Below are 17835 nucleotides of genomic sequence, written 5' to 3' on the forward strand. Positions count from 1 at the left end.
CTCAAGAACGCAACTATCGTTTTATAGAACTGACTGTATTTCATAGAAAAGAAAGATCATGGGTACACAGATGATGATAAGTGCAACCCTGTTGATTGAAATTGAGCCAAAAAAGACCAGAAATATCTCAAGTTCAGTTTTTGATGTGTGAACTTAGTTGCTTTTCTGATTCCATCACCTCATTAGCAATGACTTGCATCTATTTAGCATCTTGAAAACAGTAAAGTATCTCAAAGCACTTCATAGAAATATTATCAATTACAATGCTATACCAAGCTAAATAGGATATTAGGATGGGCAACCAAAAGCTTGGTCAAAAAATTACGTTTTAGGGAGTATCTTTGAGCAGTGAGTGGTGTGATTGTGGTGCTTGCCCAATGTCATCAGCAAGGCTGTTCTGATTTTGATGACTGGTCGTTTGTCAGTCAGGTGAATGATTGGACAGGATAAACATTCAATTGTACCTGCATTAGTTGAACAAGAAGTTTTATATTTAGGAAAAACATATGATGGAATACCAGTGGTAGTGCAAAAAATATTCATACACCCAGGGAGAATTCATCATGTTCCTCCTCATTCACAAAACATGTAATTATTTACTTCACAAGCAACATACAGTGGTCCCTTTAAGGACTCCTGTTTAGACTGCACGATTTTTAGTGCCAATCTCACAAGGTTGTACATTTGTATTTCATCATCACATTGGAGTTGTATAACCAGCTTTGCATGATAAAAGCAGGCACCTAACTCAACCAGGTGGCCCTTTGGGCAGCCAGTTCCATTGATGGTTGGAAATAGTGGCTGCAGGAAGAACAAAGAGATTGTTCGTGGTTCATGGGTTTTATGCTCGGTACAGTTCAATTTCTGTGAAGCTGAGGCTGTGAAATTCGGGCCACTGTCAGTTTACATGTAAAGACTGAACATATGGGCGAAGGTGCCCTGGAACTATTGCCCCTTCTCCCCACTCCCATGAACCTACAGCTCTGCATTCATTAGTCTTTTCAGAAGAAGGGGATTGAAAGAAAGGCTTACATCAAAAGACAAAAGTAATTATTGTAATTTGTAAAATAAAATGAAATAGGATACCATAGCAAAATGAAGCACATTCCAAACACACAACAGCAACTGCAAAATAAAACTGTAGAACACCATAATTGGACAAAGAACAGTCATATCCTCTTGTAGAATAGTACATGTAAACAATGACAAATACTTACAGCTGTAAGTCTTTGTCTTAGACTTTAAAATGACTATTCCTATAGTTTATGTCTTTGTACCTTTGTAAAGAGGAAATTGCCCTATTTGCTGTAAAGACATAATGGAAACAGGCCAAAATGATTTGCAATGTTGGTAGTTTTGGTGTGTCTCGAATTATGAGATGCAAAAGATAGACTGAGGTAATAGTGTATTTGGTTGCTAAACACTAAGCTGTAAATTTGTTTCGGTAACCTTTCTAGAGACAGCGCTGTGGAAACTGGAGACTTTCAGAATGGTACACATAACCCTTGGCAAGCCCCACGCTGTGCCCAGTGCTAAACACAATGCCAGCTTGGACTGGGCATAAAACAAATGTCAATTTCATGATGTCCTACTGATTTGATTTGGACTGTGCAGGTTTACTAACTGCATGTGCCCACCCACCAAAGAATAACAGGGACCCTACACAAGGGACTGGATATTACCTGCTGCCACAGGGTGTGTTTTGGCTGGGGTTGGTACATGTAACATGTTAGGTGGCTACCCGAATACCTTCTCACTCACTTCCATAATACGAAATCTGACAACCAATCACATTAATCCAGCCATCTAATTTTTAGCCAAAGTGATTTATAGTAAGTTTCACTAATGGAAGTTTACGCAAGTACTGTGCAGTGTTTCTCTGGTGAGCAGTGTAGTGAGTTGCTGAATTCGTAGATAGCACAGGGGATTTAATGACCTGTCCTCATAGAGACTGCAGCAGGTGCAGAGACTCTAGCTGCAGTGCCACTGGGTTTGCGATACAACAGGGAAATAGAACAGGCATTGCACAGGAGGAATGCTCAGCATGGAGGCAGGAAGATAAAGGGAGGGAGGAGACAGTCAGGATGTCTTCGATCAAAGCACGCTCCTGTAAATGTGTACACAGATGTCGGTTCCCCTAGGACAGTATCTCTTCACCACTGGTGTTATCCTATGCAATACTTTCCCACTCATCTGCAACACTTTATCATAACACTCTTACCCACAATCTTATTAAAAATGGCACAAATGAAAACCTTGCCATGCCATCTTTATTCAATAGTATTTGTAATGATGAAGAGCAATACTAAAATGAACTGCTAAGTTTCTTCAGCATTCTCTGTTTTTGTTTCAGATTTCCAGATTTGTTTTCATAAAAAATGAACTATTCACCTTTGTGCCTTCCTCCTACTGCCTTTTGCTATGTAGTAAATGATAAAGAAATTCAAGAAAAGAGTCTTGAAAAAATCAGGATAGATTGTGGTTGGGGTGAGTGGAAAAAATGGAATATCATCAGTTGTAAAAATTATTTACCAATCTTGCACCCACAAAGCCCCCATTCCTCCAAACTACACCAAAAATCCCATTCATCACTGCCAATCTTTATATAACATTAAACATAATTTCAAGGTTTGAATGACTTTTTTTTAATCGTGCATAAGTTACAGTTGCTGGCATCTACTCCTGGCATTTGTTGGGTTACAGAGACAGGATGTGGGAGGAAAGTGTCTAAGCATGACTGGCCACACCCTATACCCCCTAAGTAAAAGAATGCTGAGAGTGGGCATACCAGACATACTGTAGAAAGAATTGCATTCCTTACCTAAGATATCTGCTGTTGTTTAGGCACAAACTAACAAGTAATAATGCATTCCATTCAGTTTTATGTGCAGACTTCCTTTAGAGTTGGTTCAGGAATGTGTTTCAAATCATATATATTAATTACACTGGATAAAAACAACTGTACTCCCTCCAGGAAAAATATAGTTGAAAATAGTTCTAAGATGTTTACCTAACTTCTGTTTAACTAGAACTGTGGGGACCACATACATAACGAGCTTTGTACTTACTTTGTTAGCCTACAGCTAAGGTACAGTAGGCTCTCATTAGAAAATGTCTGATATATTGATACGTAACACATGTTATTTATAGCTCCCACTTCAACTGAGTATGCACACATTGGGCTCTCTATATATTGCTCATTGTATCACACTTCTCACTATGGCTCCTCAAAAAATGCTTCATAAATAGAACAACAGTGTTATTCTTTGAAATTTTGTGTATTATTTCGTAGATTCAGAATCAACAGCTTGTGATTTCTGAAGACTTGCATATAATTTTAAAAAACAATGATACAGATCTCAACAGTAAATGTAACGTAAATGTAAGAATGAAAATAGAAAGGTTAGATCAGCACATTGGATTAATTTTTGACAGGAGACAATATAAAGGAGAGGAAATTTTTTTATTATAAAAATAAAACTTATTTGTTTTTACAAAAGGCTTCAGTTTTACATAAAGAACAATCATGAATGCTCTTGGAATTCAATCAAACATATTTCCTTTGGGTCTCTTAGTACTGCTCAAGAATTTGAGTCTCATTAATAGCCAGTGTTCTAAATTTGTCAGCTATTTGTGTGACTATTGGGTAGTGCTCAGCCTTCTGATGCTGTTGATGACCTCCTCTAATAATTCACTTTTCCCACTAGTTCTTAGTTGTGCACCTTCTTTTGTATGAAAAACTCAACATTAATTCCAGAAGTGGTGGAGGAGTCAGTATTTTCTTTCTGTGTGAGGGGGAACAGTGAGAAATACATAGAATGATCAGATTTAGAATAATCAAAACATGAACATATTAAAAAAAGGTCTTAGGAAGTTTTAGAATGATGATTGACAGCTTGGAGGACCAATCACAAGAGTCTGGAACACCATATGAAAGTATCTTCCGCGACTGCCTGCCCCTCTTCCGCGGTTATGTTAGAGCCCGGGTGTCCTTGGAGAAGGAGCACGCGGTGTCGACCAACACCCTGGAATTGTTCAGGGAGAGGTGGGCGCCGCAGGGAGTGGAGTGCATCATTTCTCCCTCCAATTCTATTTTGATTTAGTCCCTACCCTCCCCTTCACTGTTTTGATCACACAGCACTGCCCTCTGATGTGAAGGGCAGTGTTTGTCACTGGCCACCCGGGTGTTTTCCTATCTTCCTGGTGGTGGAATTTGAATAAAGATTCGTGCACCTTGTGTCTTCCACTGTGTCTCACACCTGCACACACACACCATGGGTGCTGGGGATAAAATAAGCACTACTGCACTCAGGCGGTAGTGTGGGGGTTAAAAGAAAAAAGAAGAAAAAAAAAGAAAAAGAAAAAAAAAATGAAAGTATCTTCCGGAATATGTCCAACCATAACTGGCAATCTAGATAATTTAAAAGACATCATCTGCAATGGAGCTATTGGCACCAAAAATATAGCAATAAATCCCTGAGAGACATCAAATAGGGTGGGAAGAGGGGTACAGGTCCACTGATTATCCAATCTGATGTGATGCATGTTTGCAAGATGAAGGACAACATTTCACGCAGATTTCCCCTACTCTATCCCCAACCTGCAAGTCCAATTTATATATGAAAGGAAAGATAACTGAAAACGTCGTTTGAACTATTTTTAGGAAATTGGCAGGACACCGTGACAATCAATAGAAAACCAATACTGTGAAGCAATACTGGGACTTCAGATCCCTCTAGAAATATGGTAGTCCCAATACAGTCATGGGCTGGCTCTAGGCCTAGTCTGACCGATAGCTACAATGTTATGGCATCTGTCCAACTGGTTGATGTTAATACACGTTTACCAAAACTACAATCTGTTTTTCACATGGAATCGTACCGTATGCAATAAATACATGTATAAGAATTTAAATATACAAACATACAGTACAACAAGCATAATTCATGGATGGTCAATGCAGACTTAATGGTCGCATGGCCTCCTTCTGCACTATGATTCTATGAATCTATATACTAATCTCAAATTTGAATAATATCATAAATTGTGAGGGTGAAATTAGGTCATCATATAATCTCAATCTGAATATCAATCTAAAATGTCTGCTTTGAAACCAGTTCCATCTTACTAATGTCATTTTAATATGTATCATGGAGATTGAATGAGAAACTTTATTCCATGTTGGGTCCTTTTCACTTGTCACCCAAGGTGCCATGCAAGATGTTGTGCTGACAACCAATGCATTTCATTCCCACATAACAATGTCTACACTGAAGCATGAGTAAGTTTGCTGCAGTCAGTGTTACCTGAGGATAATGCACAGTTAATTTGTGGAAAGTAACATTTGCTGGAATTATGCAACTTCCCCATGAAGTGTGGGAAATAAGGGCTACTGGATTGGGAGGGAGGGTGGTGAATTGTAATGACACAGTGGCAAGTAGGGAGCTCACTATGTCAATTAAACCTTGCCATATTTGCTTTTGCAGACCTTAGGGAGTTATAGTAAGGGTGAGCTGGTGATTTGGCTGGGGGGAGGGGGGGATTTAGTGGCAGGGAGGCAGCGGCAGTCATAGAGATGTACAGCACGGAAACAATCCCTTACAGAGACCCAGTCCTGGGTGTGATGGAGGTCTGCCCAACTAAGTTCTTAGGAAGGTGCATTAATGGTAACAGCCATTACCTCACCAGTGCTGCTGCACAGTACATAACAGCTACTAGCTTTTGAGCAGCTGGCAGATGACACATCTGTCCCTGGGGGTCCTTGATCCCCAGGAAAGGTTTGCTGCTAGCCCCTTGATGCTTGATTGGTACAAGATGTTGTGGGCCTTCCTGAAACCATGTAACGGGGAATTCTTGGCAGCTAAGATGCCACCTCAAGTTTCCAATCATTAACATGAACACTTCAAGTTTTTAACTTGTCATTAGGCAATTTCATGACTACACTAAGCCTCATGATTGGATAAAATATATTGTGTATTATCCTCAAATAGCACAGCGCATAACAAGTCAACACCATAGTGAAAGAAGAAAGTGACAGTGTTAAATTTGGGTGTGACTAGTCACATTCGTTTCCAGCACAAGGGGGCCACAGTGTTTAGATATGAATTAGAATATAACCTTAAAATGTTTAATATAGAATGTGAATGTTTCTTTGAGTGATTTGCAAGATATGTTTTCTCTCTTTTCTTTTCTAGGTGCTACAGATCTTGGTCCCTTCTCTGACCCACGGCAATTTGGTCTTTCTTCCCTCACAGAGAGCCGTTTCTCAAATCCTCGAATGCACTACCCAGCTGCCTTCACCTATACACCAACTCCTGTTACAACTGGCATGTCTTTGGGTATGTCTGCAGCTACACATTATCACACCTACCTACCACCACCCTACCCTGGCTCATCCCCAAACCAAAGTGGACCCTTCCAGACCAGCAGTGCACCTTATCTCTACTATGGCGCCTCTTCTGGATCTTACCAATTCTCCATGGTGGCAGGGGGAGAACGCTCACCTTCCAGAATGTTGCCACCTTGCACCAGTGCATCAACTGGTAGTACACTCCTTAATCCCAACCTGCCCAACCAAAATGATGCTGTCGATACTGATGCTAGCCATAGCAATTCTCCCACTGTGTTGACTTCCACTGGGAGGATTGATGAGTCTGTCTGGAGACCCTACTGACTCTGAATACATAACAAGTCATCATTTAAATAGTGCCTATTATGCAGTTTTTAACTGGAAGAACATCTTATCATAATAAGACTGTTGAGTGAAAGAACTGATGCAGTATTTGAAGATGTTTCTGTACTGTTCAAGATATGCACAGAACATTGTTTTTTTTTATAAGTTCTTGAGTAAATTTGTTATCTTGTCCAAATAAATGAAGAACTTCAAGGTACTCAGCAAAACCATCTTGTTTTAGAAAGATAGCTTTCCCAGAACTGACTGTGCAAATTGCAGTAATTTATAAACAATTATTTGAACAATATTGAAAATGGCAAGAAAAGTGGCGAAAAGCAAGAAGAATATGAGGACTCTAAGCTTAAGAAGATGAAAAGTCCTCCAAGAAATGGTTACCCACTTTAACTTTTTTAATTAAATCATGTGTGAGGGAACATAGTTGACTATTAGAATAGTTGTACCAGAAATGTACATGTATGCATTCAGTTGTAACTGTGCAGAGGGGTAGAAATTTTCTTTATAGATTTCTTGACAAATCCCCTTTAAATGTAATTGAAAATTAATTCTTTTCTAAGTGCCGTTTACCCAAAAATGCCTGTTAATTGAATGTTTACTGCAGATTTCAAAAGGACTGTCTGTTTTTTTCATTCTTTATGTTTTTGAGTATGTTTCAAACAAATGGTTTCCAGTTTAAAACGAGGTAAATGCCATCTGGCTTGGAGCAATCTCATCTACTTCAGTGTCATTAATGTTTCTATTGACTATTGTTTACTCAATAATTGAAAGATTCTTCCTGGTGACATAGCGACATTAAAATAGTAATGTCTACTGCAGCATCATTACAGTTTCGTACCTTTAGCTGTCTAAATACTTGAAAAAGGTGGCACTTATTAATATTAATCTTGTTGTGATCTACTCAAATGGATTACTTTAATTATAAAGTACATAGCTGACCCAGTGGTATCAACAAAGGAAGAAAATGTTCTATGTTTCAAGCAGATGTGCTTAATCAAAAATTTGTTCTCAAAGACAATGCCTCAACAAGTTCTTCATGTGATCTGATACTTCATTATCTTTAAAAAAGCAAATTCTGTAACTTTCACTGAATAGTTAATGTAGTTTTCAGTCATAGCAGCATTAACTAGATTTACATGAGCAGGAGCTAGTGGGGATTTAGTTGATTCACTATTTTACTGAAAATCAGTTGACATTTATTGGTCTGCTCTGACACCTACAGTTGTATCTGTCTTCTTAAAAAAATTAGAGAAATAACATGATGCAAAATCTCCTTCCTTCAAGTACAAAGAAAATGACACAGTTAAGTAGTGTCTACTCTTCATAATTACTTCCTTGAGATCCACTCTAAATAAGTATTATCATGTCTAACTCTGTCTTGAGACCTTCTATTGGTTCAGCTTTTATTAAGGCAAGTGGAGATGTGTCAATACTAAAGAATCTACCATGATTCATAGTAACCAAGGTACTTGAGATGTAAGTCTTTAAATCTGATAAATACAATACTCGGGAATATTACACTTGGAAATGTGTTTCTGAGTATAATTTAAAAGCACAAAATTCATGAGAGGTACATGAATTCAAAATCTACATATTCTAATGTTTCTTTAAATTTCAAATGATTTGTTCTATTCTAAAATTTAGACATTACTATTTTATGTATTAAATAAAGTCAAATATTTTTCAATATTTAGATATAGTACGTTTTTTTTACTGCAAATTTCTCTTGTGTGAAGCATGCTTTTGTGGACCCAAGGTTCAATATGGCCAATTTACATTAAAGCTGGACAACTTTATTGATATTATTTATTGCAAGTGGTAGCTTGAAGCAAACCACTAGTCTACATTTATGTATCTGTACAGGTAATGAGTTCAGGAGTTTTCAACAGAACTTGAGAAAGCAGGTGTCAGGTTACACAACTCAAGGTCGAACTAGTCAAGTCTTACTGCCGGTGCAAGCTGTTACCTATTTAATAAGAGGTACTTTATTTGTTTAATGTAATTTTTATTGCTAAAGTTGGGCGTTCAAAGATTTAAATATGTTTTTTTATATAAAGTGATTTTTTTAAAAAGTACATTTTGTTAAGATGTGATATTTGTAGGGCTGCAGGCAGCAATTTTGGAACCAAATTTAAGATTTTGTACAGTCAAAAGCACTTCGCATCACATCCAGCATCCACCAAGTTAATTCCCTATGGCAAAGGTTTTAATAATCGCAATACATTTTCAATATCAAACAAAATGTATTCATCGCTTTCCCATTAGGAACAGGTTTTCTACTGCAGGTGCTAACATCCTTTGGGGTTTCCAATAAAGTTAGTTTTCTACGGCACTAACTACTAATACAAACTATCATTTATACTGCATTACATGATGCCTTAGACGTTTTACTAATAAATCTGTTGTTAATGGGGATGCGCATTAATAGACTTTACAGTACACTGAGATTTCTTAATTTCGTGGTAGTAAATAATCTGAGGTATTATATCCCAGCAAAAAGGAATTCAGCTTTCCATCACTCTAATTGCAGTCTGTAATCACATGCTTATGTCTGAAATGTTAAATTTAGATATGGCCCAGACTGTTTGTCAATAATAAATTGATTCCTTCATTGATGAGACATGATTCTGCAGAGATCCTTGGGATAGTGCTAAATATGGGAGCTGTTATCTCTCCATTTTCCTTTCTCTAATTATTGATGATAATTTTATCATTCAACACAATATCCTAATGTTTTGTGGCAAAGTAAATCATTGAATACTGTGCAGGTGTGAATTCTGTCAGATGCAAATCAAAAACTCTTAACAGTGAAAATCAGATTTATACTTTAAAACCATGTCTAATTTTGTGCTGTTCACGAGAATTTGCTTTGCTTTAGAATTTGGTTAATAAGATTTTTGCTAAGGAAGCAGAAGCACTGATTCTAGCTGTAAATCAAAATTTTTGCTGAACATAGCTTATGTTAATAATTGATGAATGCAATTTTGTCAAAAGGAATACATAAAACTTTGAGTTTTTTTTTAGCTGACAGTCATTCTGCTGATGTAACATGCCAATACTGGTAGCAAATAAGCTTTGTCCATTTTCTGCTAAAACATTTGTATTTTCTTCTCTTCACTGCAGCGTTAAAACATGCACATGACTGTTTAGCATTATGAAAGTAATACTCTTAAAATTGCAATAGTGGAAAACACCCTTTATCCTGTGACAGGAATTTATGAAGTACAATGAACAAGATCAGTAATTTTTTCACTGATAAATATTGAATAGGATCTAGGCAAGTCTCATCCATCCCTAATTTGATACACATTATTTTCAATGCTGAATTCTCTTTATAAACACAAAAAGGCTTCTTTTATCATAATTTCAGCAGTTTACAATACAGTTCATATTTTGTACTCTTTATTTGTAGGCAAGAAATGGAAATCCTAGCTTTCTAATGTAATTATCACAGATAGTTGAGCTCCATGAAAAAAAACATACATTTTAATCTATTCATTTTTTATGTATGTAAAACAGACAACATTCTGCAGTTTTAATTTCAAAGGTATACTTACACTGCTACCTTTTTATTCTGTGATTTTTGATTTTTACTTTTTGTATAAATACAAGCTTTTTATTGCTGTTACTCAATAATTGCTTTGCACTGAATATACTGTACAAATGCATTGTGTTTCAAGCCATTGCCATAATTGATTATGAATCACTTTGCTACGTTTTAAAAGGGAATAATGCTAAGATAATGATTTTTTTGTCACTAAAACGCAAAATTCCTTGTCTGACATATTGTCATGATTGTAACATTGATTTAAGTTTGAATTTCATTCTCAATAAAATGGCATTTTCTATGAATGTTTCATCTATTTTTGATCATTTTAAGATACTGTAAAGGATGTGGAGCTATAGCTATAGAATTCAGGTTTGCTCTGGTTCTTATGGACTAATATTTTCTGGTTGTTACTGAAAAAATCTCCTTGAACTGTTATTATGATCCTGATTTAGGTGTCTGAGATATCAAGCGAAACATAGTATGATAGCCAAATACTTATGGAGTTACAATCCTGCATTCACAATTTCTGTGACCTTTGTTAAAATGGAGACAAGTTCCAGGGCACAAGGTATAATTCTGCATTGCCACTGGGTAGAACTTGCAATAGGTTATAATGGGCAGAGACAGAATTACAATCAGCCTCATGATCCACCCAAATGGAAAAGATAAGGCGTTTGTGGATCCATGGGTAGCAAATCAATGGATAACAAGGACTGAGTGCACAGCAACAGGGCCAATTCTTTAACGTAAGCATTTTGAATGCTTGGCTGTTGGCTTTCAGCATATGATTATGGAATTATCCTTCCATTTTTGTAATCTTATTCTTTTGATACAAAACTAAGGAAATGTGGAAAAACTCGTAAGTCAGGCATTGCATATTTGGTGCAGTTTTATCCAATAAAGAATTCTAATAGACACAATCAAATAGGTCCGGATTTTGCCATTGGGTGTAACATACTAATGCCAGAGAAAAAAGCAGGAGTTGACCCCACTCCAGTAGATATTAGGACCATGATATTTGATTTTTCCTACAATAGCCGCTTAAATGCCCCCACTCAAGCTACTATCTAATTGAGAGGGCTGGTGCTCACCCCAAAAGCTGTCAGTCCTATCAAAGAACACATATCATGGCATTCACATTACCACCACAAGAAGTAGCCAGGGTTGAGGTTCCATTCATAAGAATTATCCATTGAGAAGGAGACCTCAGAGAAAATTACTGGGTAATTTCCCCGTGAGGCAGTGGGCTCTTCACTGTGGGTAAAATGCTTAAGGAAGAGCAGGGCAAGAAGTGGTCCCCACTTAGTCAATTAGTTGCTTCACTTCTGAGCAGCCATACTGTATTGTTCCTGAACAGACAATATATTATAGTGGAAAGATTTTGGGCTCCCAATCTGATTTTTTTCCCCCCATCATATCGCTGGCCCTCTGACCTTCCAGCCTAGCTTCAAAGGGTTGGAAAAATTCACACATAGAACCTTACAGCACTGAAGGTCACCATTTGGCATATCACTCTCAGTCTGTCTCTTAGCAAGAACTCTTCACAGTTAGTTCCACACAATGGTTTCCCCCTAACTCCACAAATTTCTCCTTTCAAACAAACTGTTCAATTGCTTTTGAAAGGTTTTTATGGAATCTAATTCCAGCCTTCTTTCAAATAGTGCATTCATGATCTTAACACTCCAGGTGAAGAAATTTCTTGTAATTTCCTTTTTAGTTCTTTACTTAATTATTTAAAGTCTTTAATTTCAGAAAAGATGCTAATGTGAACTATTTGACCTATTTACTCAATAAAACGCTGAACAAGTTTGAATGCCACTCTTAGGTTTGCACTTAACCTTTTTCAGGAATCCTTGGACTAAGTTGACTGATTTCCAATCCACAGAAGTGTGAGATAATGCATTTGGGGTGAACAAAGCAAGGAATACAAAGACACCTTAAGTGCAGGATTGTAGTAACTCCATAAGTACTACAATGGCATCAGTCTCCTATACTATAATTCACTTGATGACTCAGACACTTAAATGAGGAAGCTGAATATTCTCCAAAATATCTACATAACTGAATACTGTCATGGATGTAGGTTTGCTCGCTGAGCTGAAAGGTTCATTTCCAGACGTTTCGTTACCTTACTAGGTAACATCTTCAGTGGACCTCAGGTGAAGCAATGCTGAAAATTCCTGCTTTCTATTTATATGTTTGGGTTTCTTTGGGTTGGTTATGTCATTTCCTGTGGTGATATTATTTCCTGTGGTGAAGTCACTTCCTGTTCCTTTTCTCAGGGCGTGGTAGATGGGGTCTACCTCTGTGTTTGTTGATAAGAGTTCCAGCTGGATGCTGTCATCTCATATATTGCGTTGGTAAATATACTCTGTACCTTCTCTAGAACTTGGCTATCCTTCCTGCACTGTGTAACATTTTCAGGATGCAACAGCACTTGTGAAATGCTGACCTTGCTAACTAAAAGGACAAGGACAGTATACGAATGCCACCCCCTGTAAATTCCCCTGCAAGTCACACCCAAACCTGACTTGGAACCAAAGTTGCCTTTCTTCACTGCTGCTGGGTTAAAATCATGGAATTGCTCCTGGAACATCACTGGGTCCATTCATGTTTCAAGTAACTCGCAGTGGTTTGAAAAGGCAACTCACCTCCTTCTCCAAGACAATTAGGCATGAGCAATAAATGATAATCTTGTCAGCAGCACTCAGATTTCAAGAAATAATCATAGTGCTTAGCATTGCACACAAGTCTCCAGCTAAAGACTAACCACCATTTTGTAAGGGTATGATTTGATTCATCTTTTTTGCATGATATCTTTTTGGATAAACCGTTCAGAGATGTTACTCTATACCTCAGAACAAGTGGGACTCGAACCTTGATGTCCTGGACGAGAGCTAGGGACACTACAAATGCACTACAACAGCCCTTCATCTTTTTTGTATACAGTACCCTATTTACAAAGAAGGGTATCTCATGCACTTTTTTAATTGCCTTATTAATTTGCCTCTGCAATTCCAGAGATTTTTGAATATGCACATCCCCAGGCACCTTTGTTCTTGTACGACATTCAAAACAGGACCATTTAGATATAGTACTGCTTCTCCACCTTGTTTTCTACTTAGTACAACATTTCACACAGCAAATGGCATTCATCTAAGAAACTGGAGAATATGTTTTACATTCCTGATTTGTACCTTGTAGGTGATGGATAGGTTTTGAGGAGAGAGGTGAATTACTTGTCATAAAAAGTCAGCTTCTATTCTGCTCCAGTATCCACAATATTTATGTAGCCAGTCCAGTTAGGTTTCTGATCAATAGCAACCTTTAGAATGTTGAAAACAGGAAATTTGATTACAGTAATACCATTGAATGTCAGGCAATGGTGATGAGATCTCTTGCTGGAGATGGTTATTGCTTACATTTGTGTGAATTAGCCTTTTTGCTTAACAGCAAAAGTGAAATGTTGCTGTATTTGGGCACAGACTGTTTAATTATTGAAGGAATTATAAATGGACCGTAAAGTCATCACCGGACATCCACATTTCTGTGGTTTTGAAGGTAAGGTCATTATCAAACTGGTTGAAGACATTTAACAGCTGGGCAGTACCCTGAGGAATTTCTGGGACTGAGTTGATCCATTTCCAATTCAGAGAAATGTGAGGTACAGTAATGCAATTTGGGTGGACAAAAAACGCAAGAAATATGAGGTCATTTGACAGCAAGGGAATACAGAGATATTTGAGTGTATACCCACTGATTCTTGTAGGAATATGAAATTAGTGTAGAAAAGCATGTGGGTTCCTTTATTGGCTAAAGCACAGAGTATGAGAACAGGAGGTCATGCTGGAACTGTATAAATCACTATAAGGTCATAATTACAAGTTGCATGAAAGTTTGTTCACTTTATCACAGAAAGAATGTGATCACCAGAAGGCATACAGAGCAAGTGTTTCCTTATGTCTCATAATCTGTATACCTTTACTGATATACTCACTGTTATACCATGTCAGCAGAGGGTCTAAATATCTCATTCTCCATCTTGATTCGAATCATGACTCTCTATTGAAAATATGTTCCTCTGTTGTAAACTATGTGCCTTAAGAAAGTGCGCGTTTCTTGGCACCAACGCATGTACACCGCTCACCACTTTAAATTGCACATGCGCAGGTTTCAAAGGGCCGTAGCGGCAGGTGGAAAATCGGAACATGGAGAGAAACTGGGATCCAGGAGAGAAGCAGTTGTGGGGGCTAAAAATGCCGATGCGGAAGTGCAAAATGCAAGGGGGGGGGGGGCGATAGCCTTCCGGGCCCAGGGCTCTTCTTGTCAACCCCGTCCACATTGAGATCCTCGGTCCTGCTCACTGTCTGCACGTGCGCCAACGCGTAGACAATGACGTCACATGGTGTCGACGTGATGACGTATGCACCGTTCCACGACCCAATCAGCCCCGAAGGCGTGCGCATGAGCAGTTGTTCGCAGTGATCGGTGTCAGTGAACGCTTGTCTTTCAGTCATTTCATCTTTGTAGCAGTTATAAAAATTGTTGGATTCTTAGGTAGCTCACACTCAGTTTCTTAGGTTTACTGGAGATAATATATGCATTGCCACATTAGATAGAACAGAACAACCTATTCCAAAATTATTCCCAGTAAAGGAGAATTTTACCGATAAGGCGAAGGTTGCTGTTGCTTTCTTTGAAACTAGGAAACTGAAGGGAGAATTAACATAAGGTTGTCACTTACATAGATGTATGCTTTGATTCCAGCTTCAGGTGACTGTGTGCAGTTTGCACATCTAGATTTCCTCCCACAGTCCCAAGATCTGTAGGTTAGGTGGATTGGCCATGGAAAATGCAGGCTTGTGGTCATGGCGGGGTGGAGGGAGGTGTTCGGGGTCTGGGTCTGCTTTTTGGAGGATTGCTGTGGACTCTCAGGGCCGAATGGTCACTTCTATGATATAATGGGGTTAGATGGCGTTCATAAGATGGATTATTTCCCTTGTTCAGAGGTCAATAATCAAGTGCATAGATGTGCATTGGTAATTGGATTAGAGGGCAGTTGAGAATTAATGTTTTTTATCCAAAGTATGATTCACTGAAGCCATGTTCTATGAATAGATCCTCAACATATTTTAAAACCTGCAAGGTTACAGACCAATAGCTGAAAGGTGAGATTAGACCAATCTCTTTTTTGGTCAACTCAGAAATGATGAATGGCCTCCTGTATTTTCTATGCTTCTATAATCTTAAAAAAGGAAAACTTGATAGTACAGGTGTGTGACTACCTAGGTGGTGGCCTGGACACAATAGACTGAATGGCCTCTTTCTGTGCTGTATGATTGTATGATAAATGCTACCATGGATCCAAAAGAAATCTTAATTGGAATTGAGTTAAAGAGAGATGCACTTCAGACATATCCTGGGGAGGGTCAACAAGGAGGGCACAATATTCTGGCTCTGGAAAACTGCTTCACCGGAGTATTAGACTTCCGAGTATGAACAAAGTTGTGATGCAAAGATAAATTATTTGGTAAATTGTTAGGGTGCAAAGGAAGGCTTAAAACCAACATTTGCAAATATGTAAAAATTAATATGAAAAGGAATGCTTCAAGCCATTCTTCTGAAGTGAACCTTTAAAAGAATCTCTAAGTAAACAATGTTTTTTCTATACCTAGAAAATGAAACATTACATTTCTCTGATGGCATGAGGATTTTGTAGAGCTGTGGACTGATATAAATCACAAAGCAAATTTCTTAGTAACTGAATTGAAAGTACAAAATTATATGAAAAATTGCAACATAGTTCTCCAATTTGTCAGTTGTTATTTTTCTTCATGGAAACTGACTAAACCAACATTCTTGTAACTTTAGTGTTTCAACTATCAGCATTTTATTCCTTTGTTTCACTGTCTTTTTATTTATAGATTTTGAAAAATCCATTATATACAACAATTTTATGTACTATTAACATGGATTGTGACCAAATTGCCAATCATCACCTGCACACAATGGAGTAGCAAACATTTCAGCTGAGATTTTCTTATCCAATAGAATCTTGGTACAAATTTGGCATGACAGTGCTCTTGATCGTACCTTATTTTCTAGGGTCAAGCTAATTTGATTTTTTTTCTCTCTGTCAGACTCCAGCCAGGATTTCTGTCTCCTTTGGAAATCTCAGCGGTAAATTTCACCTTCTTTGCTTGGTTGATCAACTGACTACTCTTTAAAGAGGTTGACCTATTTTCATCATTGTTGAAATTAGTGGGAATTGGAGTTGGCAGTTATGTAATGGGTACTCAATGAGTTCCACCAGTTTACTGTTCAAGGAGTGAAATTAAATATTAGACCTTCAAGTTTCATGGGAGGAAGATGGTAGCTAAGGTTGCTCAATTTGAATGTATTCCAGAAGATTCTTCAGATGAGATTTACCAGGATGTTGGAGGGTATGGAATGCTTCAGTTATAAAGAAAGGCTGGATAGGCTGGGACTTTTTACACAAGCATAGGAGTTTAAGAGCTGACCTTATAGAAATTTATAAAATAATGTGATGTGTATATAGAGTTAACAGTAGTTGTCTTTTCCTTAGGATGGGGGATTTCAAGATGAGGGAACACATTTTTAAGGGAAGACGAGAGAGTTTTTAAAAAGACATGGGCCAAACTTTTTATACAGAGGGTAGTTGGCATGTGGAATGAACTTGCTGAGGAAATGGTGGATGTGGGTACAATTACAGTGTTTAAAAACATTTGGATAAGTACATGAATAGGAAAGATTTGGAAGGAGGTGGGCCAGGAGTAGGCAAGTGCGACTGGTTTAGTTTGGGATTATGTTCAGCATGGACTAGTTGGACCAAAGGTTCTGTTTTTGTGCTGTATGACTCTATGACACTACTAACGCACTGTATGAGACATTACTTCCTGCTGTCAACCTCCCCTTCTCATCAAACAGCCATATGTTTCCCATTTCCAATATTTTCATAACTGTTAAAAACAAGTTTTGAAAAAATTTTTTAAAATACCCATATTTTAATACCACTGTAATTTATCTCCAGGGTTGCTTAGTCCGGTGTCCAGAAGATCAATCTTCAATTCCCAGAGTAATCAGAACAATGAGAAGGTTGGAAAATCTAATCAAGTCTTATGCATCTGCCACAATATAATGTTGTTGGCACATTCAGGGTTTACTGAGAAGAATGTATTTTAATTGCAGTTTTCAAAACGCTCACTATGATCAATGCAATTAGTTGTTCTGCAATTGATTGCACTGGGAAGATCAGCGTTTTTAAAATCATCTCAGCCGTAGTTTTTCCAAAACACAGCATTACTATCATGCACCATAAAAAAAAATATATCCTAACTTTTACATGCCTCTGCCACTTACGGTTGAAAGTCCCAGATGAGATAATAACATTTTGGGAGGCAGCATAATGGTCCCCTGCCTGATTTTCTGCTCCTGCTACTGAATGTATGCCAGAGACTGCTTCACATGGTACAACGCGCCCTCTTTATTTTAACTTCGCTTACAAGAAAATATGCTGAAAAATGTGTTGCTGGAAAAGCGTAGCAGGTCAGGCAGCATCAAAGGAGCAGGAGAATCG

General features: G+C 37.8%; 1 protein-coding gene and 1 long non-coding RNA gene across 5 annotated transcripts in view; one reads left to right on the forward strand and one right to left on the reverse strand.

The window, feature by feature from the left end:
• runx2a (RUNX family transcription factor 2a) overlaps window positions 1-7192 on the forward strand; it is a 153401-nt gene extending 146209 nt beyond the window's left edge. For all 4 annotated transcript variants that reach the window (XM_043682629.1, XM_043682603.1, XM_043682622.1 and 1 more), the window contains one exon: window positions 6195-7192. In XM_043682629.1, coding sequence (XP_043538564.1) covers window positions 6195-6673 — 479 coding nt within the window. In that variant the 3' untranslated portion in view covers window positions 6674-7192. The remainder of the gene's footprint in view (window positions 1-6194) is intronic.
• Window positions 2233-14610, reverse strand: LOC122543865. The gene is made up of 3 exons (XR_006310168.1): window positions 14236-14610; window positions 13436-13563; window positions 2233-3785 (listed from the first exon to the last, which is right to left on the reverse strand). It is a non-coding gene; the product is annotated as an uncharacterized LOC122543865 (long non-coding RNA).
• Window positions 14611-17835: the final 3225 nt, after the last annotated feature.

Source organism: Chiloscyllium plagiosum, chromosome 3 (assembly GCF_004010195.1).
Source record: "Chiloscyllium plagiosum isolate BGI_BamShark_2017 chromosome 3, ASM401019v2, whole genome shotgun sequence".
Lineage (NCBI taxonomy): Eukaryota > Metazoa > Chordata > Chondrichthyes > Orectolobiformes > Hemiscylliidae > Chiloscyllium > Chiloscyllium plagiosum.